General features: G+C 38.9%; 2 protein-coding genes across 8 annotated transcripts in view; one reads left to right on the top strand and one right to left on the bottom strand.

Annotated features, from left to right (window-relative positions):
* Positions 1 to 15,649, top strand: part of iqsec3a (IQ motif and Sec7 domain ArfGEF 3a) — a 102,682-nt gene extending 87,033 nt beyond the window's left edge. For 3 of the 7 annotated variants that reach the window (XM_075471726.1, XM_075471731.1, XM_075471729.1), the window contains 6 exons: positions 745 to 870; positions 2,933 to 3,032; positions 3,531 to 3,689; positions 5,557 to 5,649; positions 8,621 to 8,664; positions 12,179 to 15,649. In XM_075471726.1, the coding sequence (XP_075327841.1) occupies positions 745 to 870; positions 2,933 to 3,032; positions 3,531 to 3,689; positions 5,557 to 5,649; positions 8,621 to 8,664; positions 12,179 to 12,739 (1,083 nt within the window). In that variant the 3' untranslated portion in view covers positions 12,740 to 15,649. Of the gene's footprint in view, positions 1 to 744; positions 871 to 2,932; positions 3,033 to 3,530; positions 3,690 to 5,556; positions 5,650 to 5,742; positions 8,714 to 12,178 lie in introns of those variants that run through there. The other 4 variants (XR_012770157.1, XR_012770158.1, XM_075471727.1 and 1 more) reach the window with 4 other exon arrangements.
* A 1,721-nt stretch (positions 15,650 to 17,370) lies between these two features.
* On the bottom strand, positions 17,371 to 26,149 carry LOC142385315 (sodium- and chloride-dependent GABA transporter 1-like). The gene is made up of 14 exons (XM_075471724.1): positions 25,912 to 26,149; positions 24,740 to 24,871; positions 24,310 to 24,410; positions 22,662 to 22,771; positions 22,435 to 22,567; positions 21,375 to 21,509; positions 21,184 to 21,287; positions 20,977 to 21,101; positions 20,620 to 20,732; positions 20,157 to 20,288; positions 19,835 to 19,937; positions 19,566 to 19,666; positions 18,257 to 18,424; positions 17,371 to 17,775 (listed from the first exon to the last, which is right to left on the bottom strand). Exons 1-14 carry the CDS (start codon positions 26,147 to 26,149, stop codon positions 17,680 to 17,682), a joined length of 1,791 nt encoding a protein of 596 aa, XP_075327839.1. The 3' UTR covers positions 17,371 to 17,679.
* Between the last annotated feature and the right edge of the window lie 1,418 nt (positions 26,150 to 27,567).

The following is a 27,567-nucleotide window of genomic DNA, read 5'->3' as shown; positions in this document are numbered from 1 at the left end:
TATACACTAAAGGTGGTAGTTTAACTTGATATCAAAAGTTCTACTTTCATCCTGAAATGTCAAGTGTATTCTCGACTTTAAAGTGGGAAAAAAAACAAAATAAAAGGAATCTTTCTCATGAATTTTTTTTTTTTCGCCTGTTTCCTGAAATCAAAACTCAGAGTTCAATTGTCCAAATTGCAAATTAATTTAATTTATAAAACTTATTAATCTTGTTTCATAAAGTTTTCCTTATTTAACCGCAATACTCCAAAAGAGAACATATTTGTCCTTCAAATGTACTGTTATTTACTTTCTGTGATATGTCTTCATCTCATCCTGTCAAGTCAACATTTTACCTGTGGGAACCCTAAAGTTCAGAAAGACAAGTCTTGAAATATAAACCTCTACTTCTGGTCATACTTCTCATGAAGACAGACAATATTTGTTGAAGCCTTTGCTGAGATTAATGTCAGCTCTCACTCTTATCTGTTACTCTAATTCACGCTTTCCTAAAGATCGATTAAGTGTCTTTAGATCAGTGTTGTCACTAATTTGTTTTGCATACTGTCTTTAATGGATTTTGTCTTGATAAATGCCAGTCTTGCATCTGTTGCAGAGGCTTTTAACCCGAGCCAGGAGAGATTTATATTTCAAGTTTTTGTTAGGGGGAAAGCTTCTTTTAGAGTCTCTTAATCGGCTCGCCTGAATATTTTTAAAGTCTCTCATGCGTCACCTGATCAGATGCCTGCTTTATATCTTCAGGTTCTGTCTGTCCCTCATAGAAGACTGGTGTGCTGTAGTCGGCTTTTTGAGGTGACAGATGTCAACAAAGCCCAAAAGCAGGCAGCACATCAGAGAGAAGTCTTCCTCTTCAATGATCTTATTGTGGTAAGTATACAGTGGCAATGGAACCTTTTAAGACCTTTTCAAGCTTTTTGGCTTTTTAAGTTATGGACTGATCTTAAAGTGGAGTTGCATCATTCATTCTATGTCATCAGTCTACACACATCTACGCACAGCCTCCAAGTCTTCATGGGAATGATCCTTCAACTCTCTCTCATTTTTCTGAGCAGAATTATCCCAGTTAACTGTTTTAGATCGACACAGAGATGCTCTACTACAGTAGGTTTAGGCCTTGATTCTGGCTGATTACTCCAGAACTTTCACTGTTTTTGTCCTAAAGCATGGTAATATTAGGCAGGGGGGTAAGTTGTTTGAAAATGAATCTATATTTGTCTACATTTATCTTTCCGCTGTTCTGACTGGTCTCCTCGTACCTGTCCAAGTCAAAAAATCCCACACAATGATGCTGCCATCACCATGTTTGATTGTGGGGATGACATCAATTTTGTTGCTTTGTGGATGTTCCCTCCATTCATACTGTTTCAAATTAGTAGTTATATCTTTATTTCATTAGATCAGAGGATTTTTATACTTTTGGTTGGAGTGTTGTTAAGGTGCCTTTTGGAAAATGCACTTCCATCTCTCGAGTTCATTTCAGAAAGCAAGGGTTTCCGGCTCAGCACAACCCAAAAGGCCTAAACAGTGAAGTGCTGTACTTATGGTCATCCTTCTTTGAACTATTGTAAAATGTCTCTGATAAATAAAACAATGTGGATAGATGTTTTGAACCTCTGAACTTTCAGTCAACACTGTACAATATTCAAATCTTTATGCCTACCCCCACTATCCACTCTACATGTTGTAAATGTAACACTGGTGTCTAACACCTTTTGTACTAAATATTTGACAGCATTTTATGTAATCAACACATTTCATAATTTTTTTGTGGTTGTTGTCCCTTTTGTATGCTTGAATTGAAAGAATTCCAATTTCCTTTTTGGAAAAAAAGGTCATATCAGATCTTTGAAATGATCAATTTAAATCTGGAATCATAATGAGAGATTGTGGGGGAAAATTCACGTTATTTTTCAAGTTTGTACTTTTTCTTCCTTCTGCTTGTATCTAGTACACTCCGTCAAGCTTGAAAGCTGCTTACTCTGTTGTGAAAGCTGCAGTGCGCCATCACCTACTTTCAATGAGAGCCATTTCTCAAAGCTCCTCTTATTCTATGTTATTTCATAACACAGGCCTCTCCAGCCATTTCTTTTAATAATAGATGGGAGCAAATGCACTCTTGCAGTGCACCCATAAGCAAAGGTCTGTCCCCTACAGAGCAGCTCTAAATGCCAGTGGTGAAGTTGCGTTTCGCTTTATTCAAAGTTTTGTTTTGGATTATCAAATGTTTTATGTAGGGCATAATTAATGTGCTCATTAGGAGCCACATAGGGGTCATCCATCCCAAGAATTGAACTACACTCATAATTATATCAAAGGCTGATCTCAGTCCAGCAACACACAGCGGAGGAGAAGAGCAGTGCTGTCGTTTCTCTCCTCTTTCAACTACTGATGTAAAATAGTAATTGGTAGCTGCGGGCAAGGAGGTTAAAAGGCCAATTTGAAGTAAGCAGTCATTTGGCACAAAGAGCGAGCAGTGTCGTATACTCCAGAGACACGTTTTTCTTATTGTAGCTTTGAAATGGGACAGAAATTACCTTGAAAAATTTAACTATGGAATGAAAGTGACGGGTCCTTTTCTTTGAATTTGTCCCCTGTTCCAGTAGCTTGAACACGTCAAGAGGTGTTTGAAGTGCCAATTTGATGTATTGGCTTGATACACCTTGCCTGGAAGATTATGTCAAACCATAGCACCGCAAAACAGATTTACCTCATCTTTCTTTATCTGGAAGGTCATTCAGTGAAAAAGCTTCAGAACATTTCTAATATGTCCTGATATAAGCTTGCAATGTGTATTGGTTTCAGAGTATATACCTATTGACCGGCCGATCTTTAAATGCATTTTACATGATCAAATAGTTTTTTTTTTCTGAGAATTCTTTCAGATAGTTTAATGACATGGAAACAATGGTTTTGATGTTTTATTCCTTAGATCTTGAAGCTTTGCCCAAAGAAGAAGAGTTCTGCAGCCTACACTTTCTGCAAAGCTATGGGCTTACTTGGCATGCAGTTCCACCTTTTCGAAAATGAATGTAAGTTCCCATTTTGAAATTCCCTTTCAAAGGGAAGTATACTGATTTTATGAAAGCCACAAATTTAACCTTATGCCTTCATTTTGGCAGAGTACCAAATACCTCCATTAAGTCAGGACCCCTTTGCATATATGGGAGATACACACGAGGTGTCCTTTAGCATTGGTTCCATAATATTGCGTCAGCAATATTAGACTCTAATAACATGGTTTCCAACATCTTTCTGGGGTATTTACTTTTGAAAATGTTCTCATATCAAGGTTGAAAGGGGCATAGTGATACCAATTCCTTGTTTCCTCAACACTCACTGTTTACTTTTGGATGTTTGGTAAGAGTAGACATCAAACTTCTTGGATTAGACTTAGAAACCATGTGCATATTTTTTGACAGTAAGTGAGTATTTACAGTATTTCTCTTTATTCTAACTAAATGGAGACCGTTTACTGTTCATTTTTCATTAATTTTTGAGACAGCTCTGACATCCTCTGTACTCCACAGACTACCCTCATGGAATCACCATCCTCTCCCCATATGGTTCAGACAAGAAGCAGGTACTCCACTTCTGTGCCCAAAGCGCTGAGGAGCTGCTCAAGTTTCTAGAAGACCTGAAGGAATCGATCGCAGAGGTGTCAGAGATGGAGCAGATACGCATCGAGTGTGAGTATCGTTTTGTTGTGATGGAGACAGATTTTTTTGCCTTACTTAGAAACATTGAATGACTCAGATTAATTGAACATATCACTCATGTAATGCCCATCGATAACCATGTCTTTGGACACCCCTCCTACTATATGCTGTTCTTTAAAGGGGCCAGAAGAGATTAGGTTTTGAACTGGATGCTTTTGAATTATGTAGAGAAGAACTTGTGTTTGATTAGATATTATTATAGGAGCATAGAGTATGACCTGAAAATGAAACATTGAGTGTATATTTTACTCCCACAGCAGTGCACCATGTAAGTAAAGCAAGGGTCAACATCCAATCACATTTTTAACCAAATCAATCATTTTCTCTTTTGGAGCATGTAGACCATTCTCAAATATTCCTGTGTGAGAACTAACAGATCCTCAGATTGGAGTCAGAAGCCATCCTTTCCTTTGTATTATGCTCCAACTTTTACTGTTGCTTAAAGTGACTGCAGGGGGGCAGTAAACTGAAGGTGAAAACAGGCCAGTGTTCAAAGCAGCCAGGCATCTGAGTCGTTCGGGCTTGTGTGCATCTGAAATTCTGTAGACAGTAACACGATGCAACTTGCATCTACTTTGAGATACATAGAATACCATATCCACAGTCTGTCTCTTGTCAGTGGCCAGCAATGAGAGCATACCTGCTGGGGTTTGACGCAATTACCTTACCCTTCACAGAGAGGAATGGCCTGCAGCCTCGGGAGAAAGCGGGCAACAAGATAGGGTGGCAGGAGGGGTCGTTTCTCCCTGAAAAGCTAGAATAAACAGCTGTCTTGTACTAACATCACACACCAATGCACGAATGCAAATAAAACTACATGTTTTTATAGCTTGAGGTTTTCATCAAAATTGCAAAGACTTTTTTCCTTTGTCATGATGTGTAACATTTCTCAAGAGCGAAACATAGCTGGCACCGGCACAGACACACACCAGTCTTTTCTCCTCCGACGGCTTTTTCTTGTTGACTCTCGTAAACATGCCTGCAGCAATTGCTCACTTATGTTTGAGCTTCCCCATGTTTGAAATGGGAAAGAGTTTGTCTATCTGTACGGGGAATTTTCCAGCTTATAGCAAAGAATATTTAGAAAGAAGTTGATTTTACTAACTGAGTCCACAGCCCTTCCCATTATACAGTTCAGTGTTTCTGTTTCCTTTTGCACAGCCAATAACGCTGTACTTCACAGTATAATTGTAACATAAAGTAGACACTAGTTCATTGCTATCATTTTATAAAATTCCTGGACAAAAAAAATTTCTTTACACCTTGTTAACAGATGCCCAATTCTCCTTTGTATGCTGAATTGCTATTGATTTTCTGCTAGATTGAAAGTCTCTATACTCTTGTACCAGTTGAATACAGATTTACTCAAGGAAGCTGTTATTTTCTAAAAATAAAGAATATAAACTCGTATGGTACAGCCACCAGAAAACATATTAAAGTAAAATTTCATCTACTTCAAGCTAAAACCACAAAAAAAGGATTTGTTCTGTTTTTTTTTTTTTGCATAAAACACAACCCAGGATCAGGATTTTAATGCAGTGCACTTTTGGAAAAGACGTATTTTAGTCATGGTTGGAAATTACATGCAATCATCATCAAGTGTGAAGTTTAATTAGCGGGATAAAGAGTTGTGCTTTGAATTTTTTGAATCTCAGTGGGATGGAAAAGCAGCGAGAGAGTGTGAGTGTGTTTATTTTTGTATGCACACACCTCATAAACAGTTACATGCTGGTTAATGTTTTCTCTCTTACACATCACCATCGAACAGTCTATGTTGTTCCCTTGCTCCTTGTCACCGTATTGTAAGGGTGATATTTTTGTTTACCATTCTCTGAAGGGGAGCTGGAAAAGCAGCAAGGAGCCAAGACGCACCCCGTAAAGAACAACGGCACACAGCTAGAGCTGCGTGGCAAAGCGGGCTCTCCATCAGGTGTGTACGTGTGTGTGTTCAGCACTTCTTTTAAAAGAAAGCTTCATTAAATTGTCTTTCCATCCATATCTGTACCCACTTTATCCAATTCAGAGTCACGGGGAGCTGGAGCCTATCCCAGCTGCCATCAGGCGAGAGGTGGGGCACATCCTGGACAAATTGCCATTATTAATTTGTCCTGTTGCTGATTTTCATGAACTGATAAAGTAAAGATGTATTTAGGGAGGTGATACCAGCAGAATTATATCATGAAAAATCGATTCTCTAAGATGCACTATTAGTTACTGCTGCTACCTGCTGTTAGTCACTGTTGCTTAGTCTGCAGAGATCTCACTTCCTGATGGATAAATTGTGCATGCAGTTTGCCAAGATAAAATATAATTTGCCTCTAGAAATGTATTGCTGTTTTTTAAATATTGTGTTACTGAAAACTCCTCATGCCATAGTTTTTTTTTCAGATATATTTATAGCTTGTTATCCTGGAAAAACAATAGATTATTGATTATGCGTATGCTTCCACCATTTTGGGATCTGTGTTTAAAGCTCATGGTATGGTAGGAATGGTTTACTGCAAGGGTTGAAGTAGGGAGTAGTGATAAAGCTGGAGAGGGAGGGACTATGGCAGACAAGATGTGCAAGGGTTTAGCTGACTGAGAGACAAGAGTAGCAGAGCAAGTCAGACGAGCAGATGGACTGAGTTTTTAACCTGAAGTACAGGAGATGCGGGGTTAATCTAAAAGTCAGAAGGGACAAAGAGTCTCATGTCAGCACAGCACAACTGTAAAGGGCCGTAGTGTTGGTACCCCAGAGGCCGACTGAAAGACCTGACAAATAGGTGAAGATCCAGGGTTCAAACAGTGCAGCTTTGATTAGTATGCAATGTTTTCAACAGGAGGATGGTGAGGATCAGCATATTAGAATATGTACAGGTGCATTCATCAACAAGAAGAGAGACATACGTGGGGAAATAAAAAAGAAAAAGAAAAAAAGTGTAATCTAGAAAAATGCAGGAAGCAGAGCTAAGTCTGAGAAAGCAACCCAAGCTTTAGGTCAGAGACAGTCATTCTTATTGAAAGGTTTAAAACATGCCAATAATTATAATAATTGGTGATTAATAGTAATAATGATACCACCAATATTGTTTGTAACAGTTTTTACATTTTTTTTAAAAAAAGGGTGTATTTCTGTGTTGTAAGTGCATTTTCAGTGATGTAATTTTTTTACCTTTTGCAAGAGATCTTAACCTCATTAACTTTATTAATAAGGCTTAACTAACTACACGCATGGCATTGTCATTAAACTGTTGTTTGAATCAAAATGAGTTATTGACGTGGTAGTACAGATTTAGTGCTAGTTTTTGTCAAGGATAATCCGTATATTATTTAAAAATAGTAATATATGAGAATAGCCTATTTTTCATTCTGAAGATTTAGCATTGGATAATATTATCCTTTTCAAGCAGCAGAATTTTTTATCCTTTGTACATAATTTCACTTGTACAAGTGAAGAACTAACTGATGGGTTTGACTGAGAAATCCCAAGCTATGGCCCGCTGGGCCTGGTTTCCTATGTTTCGTCATGCAGCCATTGTTTGGGGTAAGGATTAACCAAATATTCAGTTGCAATGATAAATTTACTGCTTGTTGTAGACAAGATATAGAGTGGTGCTGGAGAGTTTCTGAGGCCTTTAGAATTTCTTAATTTCTGACAAAACATGATCTTTTCACACCATGTAACGCCTACATAAAGAAATGACGCCTATCTAAAGAAAACCCATTTAAATGAATTAAACTAAAATATTTTACTTGTTAATATCTGTTGGGGAAAAAGTCATCCAGTATTACATAGCTGTGACAGGTAAGTGCGCCTTTGCTTTTTGTATCTGGTGTGACCAGCTTGTGCAGCAGTAACATGAACTAAACTTCCACATATGATTCATTCTGGTTCTGGTCTATCTTCAACATTTGTATTTGATTAAAGTCAGAACTCTTACTTGGCCATTCCAACGCATTACCTGTTATTCTTTATTTACATGTATGATTTGGGTTGTTATTTTGGTTGTATCCAAATTATAGACAAAAACATTGTGTAATTTAAAATGAATTGTTCCATTAATGATCTTGGCCCAGATGCAACGAAACAGAAACAGGTCCAAATCATAAATCTTATGCTGGCTTGCAGTTTTTATTATTGCCAAACATAAAGCTTCTCATTACTGCAAAAATTGGTTCTAGTTTGGTCTCATATGTCAATGAAATTGGCTTGCCCTTGTGATCTATAGCAAACTACCGAAGATCACGGGCAAAAGTGTTATTTTTGACAAGCAGTGGCCATCTCCTTGCAGCCCTGCCATGTACACCATTATTCAGTTTTCCCCTGATGGTAGACTCATGAACATTTGCATTAGCCAATGCAAGAAAGGCTTTTAGCAGTTTAAAAGCTCAGAGTAGCTTTTAAACTGCTTCCATTTACATGCCATGCAGTTAGAATGCATTTTGCTCCATTTTTGCGCAGTCTGTATAGATTTGAATCGCAGGGGTTCAAAGTCTTTGGAGATGGATTTACAACCTTTTACAACCCAAATCTGATCAGCATCAACATCAATGAAGGAGGTCATCTCCTTATTTGGTGCCACGATACACTTCCACAATCAACTCAATCCAAGTTATTTGTTTGTCCTTATATTTTCAAACTAGATTTTGACCTGCTTAATTGGGTTCTCTTTTCTACATTTTGTAGTTATGTGAAAACCTGATGTTTTGCGCTGAAATACAGAAATTCTTCAAATGTTAGCAAACTTTTGAGCACCTTTTTAAGATATGAATTCTTTTTCAAATGCATTAGCAATTTCCTCAGGTGATATAAGACTATTTTGAAATCACATTTAAGATGCTGCAAAAGAATATTAGTGTTTAACGGACATTTTGCGGCCACTTTTGTCCCGTTCTCCCTCTGTTTTTCCAAACTCCAGGAAACCAGGAGGTTGATGAAAGAAGTGGACACAATGCAGTAGAGGTAAGCGCTTACAGACAGGATAAAGCCCCGACAACAGGTAAGTCAATCCAGTCAGCATAGTGGCAGGGTGAGGTAGGACGAAACCCCAGGATAAATCATGTCTTTAGGACAAAAGGCGGCAAGCAAGTGTGGATGAGGAGTGCATGAGCGAGCGAGTGCTTCTGGGTAAAGTGCTGCGGGCATGTGAGGTAACCCAATCAAACTAAATTTTAAGTAAAAGAATATTGTTGTCATACAAAAATAAAGATGATTGGTTTGGGTATCAGAAACTGTGTTCCACATAGTGGAAATGCATCAGTCTGGGAGGCTTAAACATGATCCGTATGACAAAAAAGGAGCAAGTTCGAAGTTGTTTCACAGGCAAAAACTATAACTCCTTTGGTGGCTTTCAAGAAAAAAAAGAAACACTAACTTCATGTGTGGTACCTTGTTTGTGCCTATCCACACAGAGCCAGGAAACCTTAATTCACATAGTAACATGCAAGCAGATAAATGTAATGCTCATTTGACCCAGAGCTCTCACCACCCCACCCTTTGCCAGAGCTCTAGGGGGAACTCGTCTAGCAAACATTTTGTGCAAGCATAAAAGCCAGCTGAACTGCAGCACCATTGGGGCGTCACAGTTACTCAAGGCTCCAAATGACCTTTCCTCGTCCTCCATGTTTCTGTGGAGTGTTTGGGTGGTGTTAAAAGCCAAATACACAAGATCAGCCTGACATTCAGTGGCTGATTTCAACTAATGCTTCAGGCAAGTATACATCCTTACTCAGATGCTGCTTTAAGCAGACGTAATTACATGTTACTTTACCAATGAAGGCTTAATTTTCATAACCATAAATGTCAGTCTACTGATTAATCACTGCAGGGAAATTGTGTATTCATGGCTCTAAAAAAAACATTTGTTTGCTATTATGTATACAGGGTCTGTTTAGGACTCTTTGGGTGCTGATAAGAAGAAACTATGATCCATATCACTCCATCTGCTAGTCTATCATATCCCATATTATGTCTTTGATTTTATCATAGTTAGATAATAAACAAACCAGTGACAGAACTATACTGTGATAATGATCAAAATTGTATAAGACAGAACTTGCAATAGAGCTTTGAAAAATTCCAATCCGAGTTACAGTTTAAGGATTTTATTTTCTTATACTGAGGTCGCTCCAGGTCTTTCCTTGGACTTGTTTTTTCCCAAGTTTGCACCTGAGGTCAATCTTCATGGTTGTTTGAGCTACCTTCACCAGCCTTCTCCCCCTCCACCATGCAGCCTGCAGTAAATGTCAGGGGCTGGTGGGGAGCCACTAACTGCCAAGACAGATTTGTCCTGGAAACCAGGAGGGTCCACTCAGAAAAAGCCTCAGGGGCATGAATCTAAGGGTACTGGGTCTCATGGCAAGCTTTTAATTTCAGAAGATTTGCTAAGTGCACAGCTGAGATACTGATGTTCCCATCTACCTCAAAATTATTGCAGCAAGATAAAGACAGTCAAGATAATTTACAGGCACCTGTTACCATGCAAAAAGCTATTCCCACCAATTTTACAGATTCAGCTTGTTTTATCAACAAGTCTACATGCTGCTTTCTGGTTGGTGAAGATTGCATGCCTTGAAGTGAGAGATACGAATCATTTAACTTCATTTGTATTGCTGTGGAGACTCAACATTTCAATAAAGTTGTCCTGTGATCATTTTTTTTTAAATCCCCCCCCCCAAAAAAAGCATCTTAAAACAGAGAACAAGGGTTGTTTTTTTCACATTAAAATATTAACAAATAAACAAAGAGGCTATTTTTACAGAGAGAAAAGGAGAACAAGAGGATATATTTGTTCTTTAGGTTCTTTCCGGATTCATCAATCCAGCTAATGACCCATTCAGGAAAAAGAAGTTAAAGCAGTATGGCTCATCTTTGCAAAGTGAGATAGAATTTATGTTCCCAGCCCACACTTATGTGCGTGATGTAAAAATCTAATTGAGTGCTACAGTTATTATGATTTTTATGATTTCCATGGAATAATCAAGCATATTAAGGCCATTGTAGGTTGATAGAACTACGAAGAAAATCACAAAATATCTGATATTAAAGTTGTTTATTTACATGAAAGAAAAAACATTTCTAAAAAAAAAAGGAAAAATAAAATCAATCATTAACTAAGATTACAATTTTAAGCAGTCATATATTTTTTGTTGGCAGAAATGCAATTTGCAATGATATTCGCAACTGTGTTTTAACTGTGTATTGATTGGAAATAGCAATTGTGCTTCTGTTTCCTTTTAAAGAGTAATTTATATCGACAGTTGGCCCTCCTCTGTTGCACCATCACGCCATAAATCTGAAGGTCACCTTAGGCTCTAGATCATTCTAATTGTAATTTCAATGAATTTCTGACTATTTATTTCCATCTGTGGAGCTCATTTCTTTGTCATACCTCTAAATTAAACTTTTGAAATCCAGCAGAAAGTCAGTAAAACCCTTCATTCTTTAAATTAAGTAACTCAAAGCTCAGTAATGCTGTACATTAAGTGTATGTGCTTAATCATAAAGAAGGAGTAGAAACCAGTGCACATGTTAATGGAGCATTTGCTGTAAGCCAGGTCTTACTTCAGATTCTTCATCATGGAAGGAGAAGAATTACCACTGCAGGAGAATTACCCCTCATCTTATTTGCACAATGCCCAGTCTGAAGACTTTTGGTGATAAACTATGTTCTGACCGACATGCTTTGATGTATAGTCGATCAAAAGTTGACTAAAAGCTAGGAACAACCATTTAAGTGTCAGAATCAGCAAGTGAGCAACATTACAGTACATTGTTAATACTGTCCAGTCTTCTATCTGGGAGATGTGACATTTTTAAAATAGGCAATACTCAAAGAATTTAAACAGAGATATAGTAAGAAGATAAATAAATTGAAATGCTAAGTAAGGGAAACTATCTAGATCGTAGGGAGAAAATGTGATATTTTAAATGAGTGTTTCCTGTTGACGCTTATAGTTGTCTGCTCACTTCCTCTCTTCCTCTTCTTTGACCTCTCCTTCTTCTTCGTGTGACCTCCGTCTATGTTCTGGTTACCTCTACCCCCAAGTCTCCTTGTGTCTGCTGTCACCATAGTGCCACACAGTGGTTTGGAAGGGAGACACAGGGGCCCTCAGTGTCCCCTTTGGAACCACCGGGCCCCTTCTGTAGCATCGTTCTCACCCCCCACTCCCCAACACTGTTCTCCTCTTGACCCCGGTCACACTCTGATGTTCCCAGCATCCAATCTACACTGTTCCCAGTGCACCTGTGGGGGTGGAGAGAGGGGAGTGTGCTGTAGTCACAGTGATTTTACACCTCCACCAGTCCTGAACACCTAAGACCCTACGCATGCCCTATGTGTGTGTGTGCGTGTGAGAGAGTGTGTGCTGAGCGTTCACCACCCCCACAAAAAAGAAAAAAAGGGCTTGACGAATTGTAGAGGAGGATCCAGTTTTATAACATTTGATGCTGTTCTCTTGGCTGTTTTCTAAACTAGGTGTCAATTCACAACAGGCTTCAGACGTACCAGCTCAGCAGCAGCAGCATGGCTCGGAGCCCAGAGAACGTGGTCCCTCTTAACAACAGAGGAGAGCTGCTTTTCCAGCAGGGGCTCCAGGGGTTACCCCAGGGGCCAGCAGCTCAACCTCTGTACCCGCAGCTGCAGTCGGCGGGAAGCACCCCCACCCATCATCTCCCCCTTCAGCAACAGCACCAACCCGCCGTCAGCATGACTGATCTGCGGCCCGAGACCCTCATCCAGTGCCAGCAGATAGTTAAAGTCATCATGCTCGACAACAGCAGCCATGGACGCATGGAAGCCTTCCTCAGCCAGACGCCCACCCACCACCACTACCAGCATCACCACCAAAGCCACCAGTTTAGTCAGTCTGCCACGTCCACCCCTGTCCGCTCACCGGACGTCTCCTACGACAGTGACGGCCACCCACCTCCATTGCCTCCTCCACCTCCACCTTACAACCACCCACACCAGTATATACCCCCAGACCCCCGCCTCAGTCTACACCGAACCCCGAGTGGCTCTCGGAGCATGGTGTAAAAAAGTCTATTCCCTTAAACACAGATCACGCTTTCACATAAACCCTCCCCCTTCGCTGCCTATTTAACAGTACATAATGTACATATATACATACAGATGAAAGAGCTCTAATGAAAAGAGAATTAATTCCACTTATATGCATATATTTAAGGAAAATATAAATAAAAAATAAAGGTTTTAAAAGAGATAAGGAGAAATAAAGTGCATATATAAAGTTTTACTTGACTCCTCATGTATTTTGAAATATTATGTAGTTTTAACAAATTTCTATATCTTTTTGTCAGTTTTAACTCTTGCTAGAGAAAAAAAAAACATAGATATTCAGTTTGTGGGTGGATCCCTTGTCGTTCCAGTATTCACTACCGACCACAAACAAATCCCTCAAACTTTTTGAATTTTTCCAGTAAAGGATGGAAACGCTCTAAGGACCCTGTGCTTTTTTTCTCTCGCTTTTATCATCCCAGACCTCATGCTTACTGTGCTGTATGTGCACATTCGTGCATAGCTGACACTTAACTGAAAACATGTGCCAAAATTCGTATGCCTCCACTAAACAATGGCTTCTTTGCACTTGACTGGACAGTGGGGTGGGAAGAAATGAAAAAATAAAAGATAAAATTCACCTTCGCTTTGAGAAAATAGTCTTTCCAGAACTCACCCTCAAGGGACTCAAAAAAATGAATAGCGAAACAAAGCTATCTACCCATTTGTGGTATTGCTGATTTATTTAAGTTCTGGAGAGCCTTCTCTCTTCCTCTCTGCTCCCCTGGATTTAAACAAAAAAAAAAAGACATCCTGTGATATGCTGTTTTTTTCATCTGCTCCTTTGTTGTGTTGTGTCTCTGTACAATTAGAGAACACTCTCATTCACTTGTCACTTAACATAGATCATTCTACAGAGAAGGATGACAGGAACGCGGGGCAACCATGTACACAGTTTGCTGCCAAACCAAAAAGTTATTCTAGGGTGGTTCTTTTGATTGTTGTTTGTCTCCATCTCTTCATATCCAGGAATTTATCCGCTGACTGAGGGGAAAGTGTTTCATATTTTAGAGTTGTTTAAAGATCAAAAACTGCTCTTGCTCTTGAACAGTTTTCACATGTAAAATATGTACAGCACTCTGTGCTGTCATCTGCAGTTTGTCACTTCGCTTTTTTGGGAAATACCCAGTGAATTCCCATGAAGATGCTTGTGCTCCAACTGTTAAATGTTAAGACCTGTGTCTATTTTAATTCATCACTGTGCCACCATTGTGTGTTTTCCTTAAGTGGATAAATATGAGCCCAATCACAAAACATCCAGACGTTCTCTATACTGTGTGTATGATTCCCAGGTTTTGTCTTGGATCTCTGTGACCGTTTTCCCTCCTAACCTTTAAGACTGACATTTTCAAAAAGGTAAAAACTGCACACAGCTTGTATTGCAAATACTGGCATTAATGGTTTTTCTTTGTGCTGTCGACTATCCTGCTTTAAATAAGAAAGAGACAAAAAGAACGCATTATCTAATCTCTTTTTGTTTCACCTCCGCCTAGATTGTAAATACCACATGCGAGCAAAGTCAGAGAGGACGAGCAAGCTACCTTTAGCCCTTTCATACTGCTACCGCTCCGTCACGCGTCCTTCTCTCTGAAATAGGTCATCGACTGCCCCAGCCTGAACTCGTCAATCTTTTAAACAGATGCCCCACCAGGTACTGTGGAACTGATGTTCAGTTAACTCTGCTTCCATCTGACCTCCACCAATCTGATTTGTTGCTTTACAAGCACAGAGCCAATGCAGGGAGTTTTCTATCCCATCTCTCTGTCCTTTCCACACTTTGGATTTGACCTTCCGCCACGTTCTCCACTTGTGAAAAGACAGAGGGTGCTGAAAAAAACAAAGCAGGCTGCCTTTCTGGTAGTTGACGAGTGCGTGTCCTTACTTTCCACGAAACAAATCCATTCTGTTTGTGGTGTTCATCCCGGTGATTGCTTTTGTTGTTTTTTTTCATCATGCGATGAGAAGAATTAGTGCTTTCAAAATGAATGAACTGCATTGATTATTTCTTTGATACTTTTACTGGCTAGAAACAAACTCCTGAAGGTAATGTAACGAATTTTAACTGATTAAAATAAGATCTGCTATTGTGGATTTTAAATTAATTGATGATGATTGTATGGTTGCTCATTTGTTTGTTTAAATCAGTTTTCAAATATAACGTGATTGATATTTTTTAATGCATGACATTTCTTTGAAGGCCTGTTGAACCCCGAATCCCAAAAGTCTTGAATTTATTGTGCATGAATGACTTGTCTGAGGAGATGAAGATTCTTATTTGTTTATATGCAAAAGAGGGTTCGCGTTGGAACTGAAACACATATATTAAATGATTTTTAAAATATTGCAAACACCCCTTCAAACACAAAACAGATAACAGGGCAAGTATGTTTCAGTGCCTCGTGACAAAGCAGTCGCCTCTTTCATGATCATAACTTTGTCTCTCTGTGTTTCACATCCATGTGTGTATAGATACACAGTTTTCCCAGTGAACAATAGGTTTAAGCATTTTGGAGGACAGATGCGCTGCGTGTGCAACAAACATGAACATGAGGCACACTGAGAGTGTAGGAAGGAATCAATGTAGCATTTTGGAGGTGTAGCAAATGATAAGGAATCTTTCATGAAGAAACTTACAAAAAAAGGGCTCTGCCACATCAGTGCACTGCTTCATGAATGACATGTGAATCTTGTTGGGCTCCTCAACACTGTGTTTGCTCATACTAGTAGAAAGAAATACAAATAGTGGACATATTTATGGATGAACAGGTGGAAACTGAGTGCAGCCATCTTCTTCCTCAGTTGGCTTTGAATCCCGCTCTACCTGTCTTTGCAGTATTTCAACATGCAATTAAAGATGATTTAAGTCAATTCATCAAAGTTGTTTGCTTCAGTTATTGGATTTAATAGTAAGATTTCCAAGCTAGTCGGTCACTTGACCACGTTTGACATCTCGGGCTCCGACAGAATTCCTACAAAAAGTATCAAGCCTAAATTTTCCGCATAAGTCATTGCCATTAGTTGTCTTTAGCTATTCACTCATTCTCATCATTGCAGTGATAATCGTTCTGAAAATAAGAAATTCTTCATATAAATTCCGTAAAATAATTGTCCTCAAAGCTACATACTTTTGTCCAATCAGCTTTCAAGTATCATTCTCTAGCTTGGCCGAAAACACTCACTTCTGAAGACCAAAACGGTCTCAGAAGAATCAAAATTCCAAGTTTCAAAACAACCCATCACTGCTGTAAGTCTATAGGTTCCTAAAATAATTTGGTCCACAGTCATTGAGACACCTAATTGTTTAAAACTGCCACCAAATAGAAAAGATTCTTAGAAAATTTCATATAAAAGACATTGCATTATTTCACCTTAGTAAATTCCTTGATACAAGGCTTCTTGATATGAAATGGTGGACAGTGGAGTAACCATGTGTTGTTTATTTTACGTTCTTATAGATGAGAAGCTGAGGTACAGTCAGAGCACAGTCTTCAATCCATCTTGTCACAGAAAACGATGCATCTCCAAGCTTGTCAAAAGAAAAACTGTCGTCCTCTAGCAGTTGTTGACTATACAACATTCAGAGCTAGTGGATGTTGAGCTATGCTTTTCACTAGACCTTTATACCACTTTTACAATGCAGTCACTCTCTAAAGTTACCTCCACACGTATCTTGTTTGGTCAGGACTTTCTGATGTTTTGGTGGGCACTAATATTACATGAGTGAAACATACCCTAGACTACAGTCTAGGTGTCTCAATCCAGATCAAAGTAAACCATGATGAGACTGTTTTTGTTGTAGGTAATATGGTGCAAACATGTCAAGGATGTGTTAGAGTTTTGAACCATTCATAGTGAAAGAGTCTGTCACATATTTGGTCTTATTCTTATAAGGTGCAATATGACTCCAAATCTAAACAGGGAATGTATACAGGCATCAGATGCATTCAGGGAAGTATAAGCATGAATCTTGCCTGGAAGCCTGGATTGCACCCCCTACAGTTAGACTGTGACTCCCTTCTAATCTTTACATAGCTACTGTATAGTTGTTTGCTTATACGTAAATGTTTAAAATCCTGCATGTAGAAACTGTTTATTTTTTATAGATGGGGAATATTCTAAACATTAGGCTAACTAGAACCTTTGGGAACCATTAAAATATTACTCCTGAGCTGATGAAACACTGCTTTGGAGATGCATGGGTTTTCTCTGTTGCTTTTAGCTCTTGAAAAGCAAATTAGTTTTCCTTGAAAATACAATTATATTCACAGTTTTCTTATATCTTAATGAAACATATTACCAAGAATATTCAATACGCATGTATTTCAAATCTCTGTTAAATGAGAAACACTGTGTGGTGAGGAGCATGTACACTTTCACATAAACATCATGCATTAAGACCCACTGACATTTACTGGAAGAAGTAACATTTATTTAGTGCTAAGAACATGCTGTATATCTCAGTGACTGGTTGGTTCTTTGAGCTGCAAGATAAGGAAATAATCTTTGATGCATTACAGATTTATGATTCAAATCAAGTTTTACCAAATTAATGAATCTGTACAACAACACTGAGTACATTTGTGGTCAATTTAAAAACAAAGAGGGTAAAGTAGTTATGATTTACAAGTAAGGTGAACATTACAGTCATACGAGCACACAGCTGGTTATGTACAAAAGTTCATTTTTAACTATGAAGTTCAACTTGTGTTCAAAGCTTTTACTACTAAAGGAGATGTTAAATCCAGTACATTTATCAAAAGTTTTACAGCACAGTTTGACATGGAGTCAAACAAGTAAAGTGCTTTTCTCTAGAGACAATACTCCTTCTGCCCATATGTCAAATTTCAGCGTTTACTAGATTCCTAGCAGTCACATCATTTCAACCTGAGCAATCCTGGCTAGACAGGAGCTTCGCCCACGCTCCCTGTGTGTGTGAATTCTTCATGCCTTGATGGCCTCTTATCCTCCTGAGAAGTTGTCATCCTCCGCCAACGCTGGACATGTAAGAGAGTTACGTGAGCCTCAGATTAAACGCTGAGCAGGTATTTTTGAAGGTCAGTTCATATTAGCTTCGTAATATGAACCAAAATAAATCAGAAGTACAACAGATGAAAAAGTTAACATTCAATGTCTTCAAATTGTACAATTTATGCACTGAGAGAAAAGCAGAGAGGGTAGAAAGTTGACAGATGGGTTGTTTTCAGTGTAATTGTTTTCTTAAAAAGCCACTTACAAACCACAAATACTTGATTTTGAAAAAGCACTGTTATCAATAAATTATTAGCTCAAATAAGCCATTTTGACCTTTAGTATTTTCTACCTTAAACCAGGATAATAATATTGGCTGTGAGCTAAACCCATATTTTCTATCCACCCCTGAAGTCTAAATAAGAGTGAGACACGATGCGACCTTCTTGCATTGCCGGATGTAATTATTAGCATCTGAAATATCAATGAGTCATAGGAAGTTTTTACCTGTTTGATGCTGCCCTTGCTGGTGCAGAACATGTAGACAACGTAACTAGGGATTAGTATCATAGAAGACAAAGACATGAACCATCCAATCACTTGACCCCACAGTGGGTACACATATTTCCCCAGAGTAAGAGGGGTCATCTCAATGGCACTGAAGGTGAACACCCCCTGCAAAACAAAAGACAATTATCTAGCTTCAGTTTTTAATATTACAATTCTACAATAACCCCAGCTCCTCCAACCAAGTGACGCATGTTTACATTCTTTCATTTGACTATCCCGCCTGCTAAAAAATTACATTTAACCCTAGCTTGAAATGTGACACCTAGAAGTCCTACCCAAGCACTCACAAGGGACAGAGTAAGAGTGAAACCGACCACAAACTAATCTTGTTGTCTGTAACAGTCTACAGGCATGCCGTTACTCAGACAACATTTGTTTGTCTGGCCTATGTGGGTTATAAATGATCTGAAAAATGGTGCCATATGGAATTATTATATTATTGGTTCCATGTTGGCCCCATGTGAATTGTTGACACTGGTTATTCTTGGCTACATGGGTGATGAATGGGCTTGGGCTCAAACTGGGCATCTTATATGACAACAACATAAGCAGCCAATATTCATATGGGACCAATTTGGAATTTATTTCCAAAAAGAGTTTAGAACTCACTGAAATAATTCAATATTTTGCATGATATCAAGCTGGAATAATCGATAAATTAATTTTTGAGACCTTATGGTATCCCAAACTTCTATGTTTAATCAAGTGCGTTGGCAGGCTATGTAACTCTTTCAAATTAAATATGAAGATCACTGAGCTAAATGTAAATCTTGAAGTTATGTTCTCTTAAACCAAACTGTCTTGAACAGAACCACGATAAGTTAGATGAATCATCTGGGAAGCTACAATCTGACAAGCTCAAATCACTGTCAACCCATTTTCAGCCATGTCTCTTGATGCTTTCCAATATGAAAATCATGAAAGTGTTGCTTACTTTGTCCTTTCAAATGGATGCACTTAATTTGACCTTTTGCAGTAGATTGCCTTTGTCACTACAAAAGCAGGGATGAAGATGCTGCCATGATTTCCCTAAGGCCCTGATTGCTTTTAGATGAAGTGCAAATCACCTCATGTGGCATGGCAACCATTTCAGCAACAACATAAATCGTTGACCCTATCGGCAGCCGCTGCAATTTGAAGGGTGCATCGATCTCCTTAAAGGGGGGGGGGGCTTTACCAAGTATAGTGTATTTCTTCAGCAGGTGAAGGGTTGGGGAGGTTAAATCAATAACCATTTTCCTCCTACCAGGCAGATCAGAGGAGTGAAGAACTTCCAACAAAGCTTCCACCAGACACATGGCCGATAGCCAATCATGTCCTCAATGTTCTTGTAAAATTTTTCAGCTCCTTTTGGACAAAGAGAGGGACAGACAAATGGACACAATATTATCACAGAAAGGACAGCAGATAGATGTGCTTGATTTATCCCAGTTATTTCAACTTAATGTGACTCTGCAATATTTGGTTTAATCATGTAATTGTTGACAGTATTTTATAGAAAACAAAGCTTCCTACCATAAAACCAGGATATCGAAATTGTTTCAAAGAAGACAAGGAAGAGAAGACACATCCCACTGGCAGAGTAGTAATCAAACATCTTGAACACGTACAGACCACCCTGAGAGATTTCAACACACATTTTAAGGCTGAATATCAATGCCTCCCTCTTTATTTAATCGATTATGAATGATCGTTGTACACCGCAAGTTGTAGCAAGATTGTTTTGTCATTATGTGTAATGCAGGAACGAGTTATCTCTCCCAGTGGTCAAAGAGGTTTTTTTTAACTTTATAAACAGGATAGATTAATTCAATATAAACAGACAACCATGAAACACCTGAGTGACGTTGGAGAAGCCAATGACATAGGAGATGAGGCAAACGATGAGGATGAAGACCTTCTTCCTCTTCCTCAACACCATGGGATATTCATCCATGAGAGCTGTGATGAATCCTTCAACTGTACAAAACTAACACATAACATTATGAAGAGACATGATTGAGAATGTTGCAACTCCAAATAAGACTTAATAGATGTAAAGAGACGCAGCTTTTGTTACCTACAACATAGCACACAGTGCCAACCTTGACTTAACATGGGTAACTGACTATTGATGATACTTAACACAACTTCACTTCAAATATGAACTATTCTTTTAAGAAGCTCCCCATGGGGCTGCTCAAGGTTTGCAACATGCAGCTGTACAATGAGAGACCTGAGGACAGACTTTGATGTGTACACTTCACATCCAAGTCACGTACCACTCTTAATCACAAACACTGTGAGTCCATTGTTTGTACCTGACTGTCGAGACCCAGCATCATGAGCATGGAGAAAAAGAGGATGGCCCATAGGGAGGACATGGGAAGCTGGGTGACTGCTTGAGGATAGGCTAAAAATGCCAGACCTGGACCTGAGACACATGTTTTGTATGAGAAAATGCTTTATCTCATGACAATTCAAGGTAGCCTACTGAAATGTATGCAAAATAACAAAAAAAATAAATAAATTGTAAGTACCCAACATCATCATTCTTTCCAAGGTTGAAATGAAAGTTTTTTGTATTCACTCTAACATTGAGACACATAGTAAGCAAAGGCAGCAATACATATTTACAAAAGATTCCTATTTCTTTCAGGCATTAACGTAAAATATACCTGATGCTGCCAGTTCCTGCACAGGTTTCTTAGTGATGTAAGACATGAAGCCTACAATGGAGAAGATGACAAGTCCAGCAAACATGCTGGTGAAGGAGTTGATGCAGCACACTATGATAGAGTCCCTTAAGAGAGGAGATCAAAAGCGACAATTTGAGGCAAAGAAATAATATAGCAGCGATCAAAGAATAAATTTCCTGTCCCTACTTGTAGACATCGTTGTTGTAACTGTTGTAGCTTCCCAGTGCAATGAGTGAGCCTAAACCCAATCCATAAGAAAAGAAGATCTGAGTTGCTGCATCCAGCCACACCTGTGAAACCACAGATACACAGATGTGCAGTAGTTTGAGTGTGAATATGAATGTGTGATGAGATGGAGATGTAAGGAGACTGTGTACCTCTGATCGCAAGAGCTTATTGAAGTCTGGAGTAATGTAGAAGCGGATCCCATCAATGGCTCCGGGAAGTGTGACTCCTCGGAAGAACAGGATGAAGAGCATGAAGTAGGGATAGGTGGCTGAGAAATAAACCACCTGAGAAAGAAATAAGGCCATTTTTCCACATTCACATAAACTTAAATATCATTGAAATTGAGTGAAAGACATGTTTATGGTCTAATTGTGGTGTCTTTTGATTGTTTTCAAACTAATCACCACCGCAAACATGTAATTTGCCTTAGATTATTAAGTCAAAAAGAGGAAGTTGTCAAAATATGCAGAAAGAGGCACCGACAAAAATATCTCCATACTTTTTCTTTGCCAGATGATCTGTAGAATGTAGCTCACGGTTCTGTAGTATAATGATTTTGCCTAATTGGTAATGTCCATCAAGTCCAGGGGCCCTGGGGAATTCATTTCTCTCACTGCTCTAAGATGCCTCACATTAAAATCCAATTATCCCTGGCAGTAAATGTGTTTCTGTTATCATACTTAGCTTCAACTTGATGTAATTTAAAAATCCCAGGCAACAAGCAGAGTGATGTTCTGCTTTTCTTTTTCACACTCTTTTTCTCGCACATTTAAATAGTTCCGGATATTATGAATAAAATTAAGCATTTTGTAATGTAATGTCAGTTTAAGAAAATCATCCAACTGAGGAATCAATGAGGCCCCTAACCCTGTCCCTCAAACCCAAGAAGACTTCTTCAAATTTCTTGTTTTGTCCACAACCCAAAAATATTTAGTTTACTGTTATGAATGAGTAAAAAGAACCAAAAAAACCCAGAAAATGCTAAATTTGAAGAAGATGTACGCCTCAGTAGAGCAAACAGGAGGCAGATCTCAACAAAAAAGTGTACCGTGGACATTGCAGTGTTTTATTTACAGCACGAAGAGTATGGCCAGTTAAACCTGTGTCGATAATATTGGTGAACAATTGGAAAGCACCCGCAACTGGTTAAATGAAAGGAGCAGCATATGGAGGGAGAGAGCACCGAGAGACTTTAACAGAGAGTCTGACCTTCCCCGTCCATTCCACTCCTTTCCAGATAGAAAAGTAGACCAGAACCCAAGCCAGAGCCAGGGTGCCCACTAAGGGCCATCGTAGCTCTCCTGGCTCCTCAAGACCACCAGACAGCTGGTGCATGTTACGCCTACAGAAAAACACTGAATCTTAACAAACAAAAAACCCAACAAGATACATATTCACACATGTGGCATGAACAGGTCTTCATCTAACTGACTTACTCCCAGAACTCTGTGACGGCGCTGGTCAGGTTGGTGGTGTCTGTCAGGCTGTAATTGGAAAAACAGCTGTCTGTGTTCCAGGAGTTGTCACAGCTTTGCCAAGGCAGCTCCTGGACACAGACAATTTGAATAAAGAAAAACAGGATAAAATAAGTTAGATTTGTATAAAATATTTTGGCAGAATCAATGTGGCGGGCTGAATCATTTTCCTTTAGAGAAAAATAAAATACTCAAGAGGACTGACACAAACTCTTTGCTTTTCTTCACTGAAAATAAAACCTAGCATGGGTCTCCTTGACACTTCAGTCACCTTTTATTTGACTCAACAGTCTCAAACCACAAAGACTGTTCAGAACAAAGGAATCAGAAAAAGAAAGGCAAATTATCCAACAGTGAAAACGACATCTAATGAGCCAACTATGTTTTTGACCTTCGGCAAAAAACATTAAACAACAATGAAAACATTTTTCTGGTGCTCTGCATGTTCCCCACAACAAGAACCACATGCCTGCAAAGTCTTTATGTTTGCCATCAGGCTTCTTTGAGGCAGGAGGTCCCGCAGAGAAATGCCAAAGCAGAGAAAGGAGAACCAAGACAGAAATAAAACTGCTGTAGGCTGAGAGAAGTGGTAAGCAAGTTCTGAAGACCCTCACTCTTAAATTAAGCAGTAAAAGCGACAGATTTGAAAATAAGGAGGGAGTTTATGCCCAACTTGTATTACTCTAACCTGATTTACCTGCAGTAACTAAACTTTTGCGGCCTTTTAAGGCAACAGAAACAAGCTCTAATGACAAAAACAAAATATTCCCAACTCCCTAGGTTGATATGGTGAACTCAAGGTTAAAATAGGGGTCACAGACACATTCCCCTGCAGAAATTAAATATTAGTATTCATTTGATCCTGGGTAGTGGAACAAATTTACAACGGTGATAAAATATGGCTCTGAAAAAATGATGTCAGGAAAATATACAGTATTCAAGATAAGTTGAAGTTCAATATTCGCTCCTAGTTTTAGTTTTACTTTGGTATCCTCCTGCTTAAAAGAAAGGCTCTTAGAAATTTGAAGTGAACCAAAACAAGTTTCAGATAACATAACCCTGCCACCATTTTAACTAATCCAGATATTTTGTTATCTGCGATTCTGATGATCAGTGTCATGGATGTCATTAGTTTTTTGAGTAATCAGGCAGATCTAGCAGTAAAATGACATTCAAAGTGTGCCCATAATCGCTGACTATATGTCAGTTTTTTGTTCACAACTTGTCTCTTCTGCTCCCGAATAGCAAGAAAAAACAGTTGCTGCAGGTTGTAAGATTTGTTCCTTAACATGATTTCTTATGACCCAGCTGGTTGGGCTGCAACATAAAATGGGGACTTGAAACGCAGGTTTTATAAAATATGGAATTCATCATAAAACAACCAAATCAATCAATTGTAAACCTTCGTAGAAACTGGTAGAAGGACCACAGAGAACAGAAGCAAGAGTCACAACCTCTCTGCAACTCACACAAGGCATGCTTTATCCACACCTTCACAGGTGCAGCTAATTACGCTAGTTGGAACAATGTACCACCCAAAGACTCTTGTGCTGCCACTGCAAGGCCAGTGAGGAGGCAGATGGATTATAACCAATTCTATAAAACCTACCGAACCAAAGGAATTGAATAAGTAGTAGAGAGCCCAGGAGATGATGACGATGTAGTAGATGTTGAGCCAGAATGACAGGACCACTGCAGCCAGACCAACACCTGAGTGAAGAAGAGGTGCTAACATGAATATTATACAATATATAAATTTTTTATGTAAAAAGACAAAATACAAGCATATACACTACATTCCAGCAAAAAAAAAAGCTCCGATTGGTATTTGGCTGCTACTGGGAAAGAAAAAGGACAACTGTTATCAAGAATTTTTTACTTTTTCAAAACTATTGTTATTTAATGAAAAAACAGAATGTACAATAAAGTGAAAATTTGAACAAAAGCTAGCTTATAGGATGTTCATGATGCTCTGTAGAGAAATCTGATTGCTTTCTTAAGTAAATTTTAAACATTATGTTAAAATATCTGAATGTTACCTTTCATCATGGGGATGAGTTTCCACACTCCCAGTCCCCCCACTGAGGTAAACTGTCCCAGAGATGTCTCCAAGAAGAAGAGAGGTATCCCAGCAAACACCAGCGTCAGAAAGTATGGAATCAGAAAGGCACCTGACACATCACCACATGACAGATAAACAAAATATGTTTGGTAGGTATTTATGATAAATCAACATCTAATTACAATTGAGATCAGGAATGAGACAGGAGTCTGGCCATACTAATGTAATGGGCTATTATTCAGCTTTGAGACTTTACTTTTACTTCATTTTAGAAGAAGAAGAAGGGATATTTTGTTATTATACCATGGTAAGAAAAACAAATTCCTATCTAGACGACTTTTCCAGACTTTCCCGTCATTCAGGAGTACAGTCCATCCTCAGTCTTAATATATTTAATTACAGGTGGGGGCTATTATTCTCCTGAGGGAATGCCCAAGTGGGCATTCACAGAGTTACCTGCGGGGCATGATGAGGGGAGTAGCCTAACAGTTCGGGGGTGTTCAGGAATAGTATTTTGTTATCGGACTTCTGTGTAAGTCATGAATTCTCCAAAACAAACACCATGTTCAAGCATGAGGTGGTTCATAATTTCGCCTAGTACTCGGGATGTGCGTTTCAAGTGAAGGTATCAAGATTTGAAATCCCAGCGGAAATTTTAGACCATATTTCAACAAGAAAAGAGTGGAGTTCTCCTACCAAGTATTTAACATATTAATACTTGCTGCACTCCTCACTTTATGCTGTGTTATATTTCTTTCAACAGTAATAAGGGGCATCTGTTCGTTGTGGTGAGCTTGTGCAACTATGAGGACTTCTGGAGTAGAGGGTTAGGGTTAGGACCATATTTCAACAGGAGAAGGGTTAGGCAGCGACCAAAAGAATGATATCATAGATAAGAGTGGCTGAAGTTACTTTACTTTAAAGGGTGGCTGGGCTCAGCCTTAGAGATAGGGGGAGGAGCTTATGCAACTATGAGGACTTCTGTAGTGGAGGGTTAGGGGGAAAAATCTATTTAATTGACAGGCTACATTAGATATAAATTAATCAGATAAACACTATAATAAAACACCGACATTATACTGGACTTCAAACCAACTGAACACACATTTCTTGCTTATATTTGTCTGATTTTAGAATTCAAGCACTCACCTCCACCATTCTTCCCACACAAATAAGGAAACCTCCAGACATTCCCTAATCCAATGGCATATCCAACACATGACAGCAGGAAATCAAACTTCCCCTTCCAGCTTCCCCTGTCAGGTGGTTCCTCTTTCTTATTTCCATCTGCAGAGGGTGCCATGGGGTCCAGTTCCTCAGAGGGGACTGCTTGTTTGACCTCTGATGGAGAATTTAAGTCCACTGTACTCTGCCCAGTCTTCCCCATCGTGGGACCACTTTGGTCCAGAGAGGTCAGAAAGCCACCTTGTCCTCACAGCCTGGGATGTATGTGTTACTGCCCGTCTGCGTGTCTCACGTTGCGTCTGGTTATACACTGGACAGATTCGGGGCTACAAATGAAGTCAGAAGAGAGCAACTTTTGGTTTAAACAGTTTTTATGTTTTTTTCTTTTTATGAACATAAGCAACTTGCTTCCAAAACTAAAACTGCCACACAAACCTGACATCATACAAAAATCTGGAGTTCCTGCACGGGAAACTATGATTTAGAAAGAGTGAAGCAGGATAAAGGTCCTCCTAACAGGACACGTGTAGTATGGTCTGGGGGTTCCCAGTGCAGCCAACAGAACTGAATTATGGATCTTGGATATCCAGGCTGCAATTGCCGAAGAATGGACATACATTTACCAAAAAAAGTGTAGAGAATACTAAATCATTTCCAGATGATTATGTCTGAAGACTTTTTTGGCCAATGCATTTTGCTCACCAAACACTGTGTATTGTTATGCACTCTAATTTGTCAGGACTTCTAAGACAACAAATGGAACCCATCACAGTTCTTGTATCAAAAATTAGTATTCTTTCCCATAAAACTCTGTATTTTCCAAAGCAGTTACATATTTTTAGAGAAAAGGCTTAAAGTGGCTGCAAATATTTCATAACAGGTCCTTGAAAAAAATTGCAAGTAAACTGTCTACAGACTCTACACTATGATGTCACCAGTAAATGATGTCCAAAAGTCAACTTTAATCTAACCACAGGCCTAAAGCCAAAGTTTTTTTTTACCTGTTTGTTCCTGAGATTGTTACAACAATTGATCACAGTTAACTAAATTGTCAGTTAATTGATCATTTAATCTCGATCTCATTGTGTTTTACACAGTTGCTTCTTCTTGCTTCCACTGTGCGTGTGTGCCACAAAAGTAGCACAGATATCTGATGCAACAATGACTGGATGAGCGGGCAGATGGTACAGTCACGATCATCCTTGAGAACACTGCACTACACATTGTTATCATCACTAACACACTTCATGCAGCATCTTCCTTCCTGGCCTGCTGCAGGCAACCTCATGGTGTGTCACAGATAAATAAATAAATAAATAAAACATGCGACCCTGATGATATGAGGATGTGTATCCACTGGAGTGTTTCGAGAAACAAAGCCCCTCTGGTGCTATTTTCAAGTACTTGTACTTTTCACACATTACAGTCAATAAATAATATAATCAGTGGCAGAACAAAGGAATGTCTTCAGTTCTGTTCCAAGATAAAGCTCTGGCAATTCACTTCCTGTGATATAATCCCACCTCTTACGTCGCAGAGGTTTGAGCATCAGGCGGATGTTCTTCTTGTTTGCAAACATCGATTGACCTTGAATTTCTACAGGTTGTTTCATGCAATCGA

This window comes from Odontesthes bonariensis, chromosome 8 (assembly GCF_027942865.1).
Source record: "Odontesthes bonariensis isolate fOdoBon6 chromosome 8, fOdoBon6.hap1, whole genome shotgun sequence".
NCBI lineage: Eukaryota > Metazoa > Chordata > Actinopteri > Atheriniformes > Atherinopsidae > Odontesthes > Odontesthes bonariensis.
Note: the sequence above shows the minus strand (reverse complement) of the source record. Positions and strands in the feature narration are given on the sequence as shown.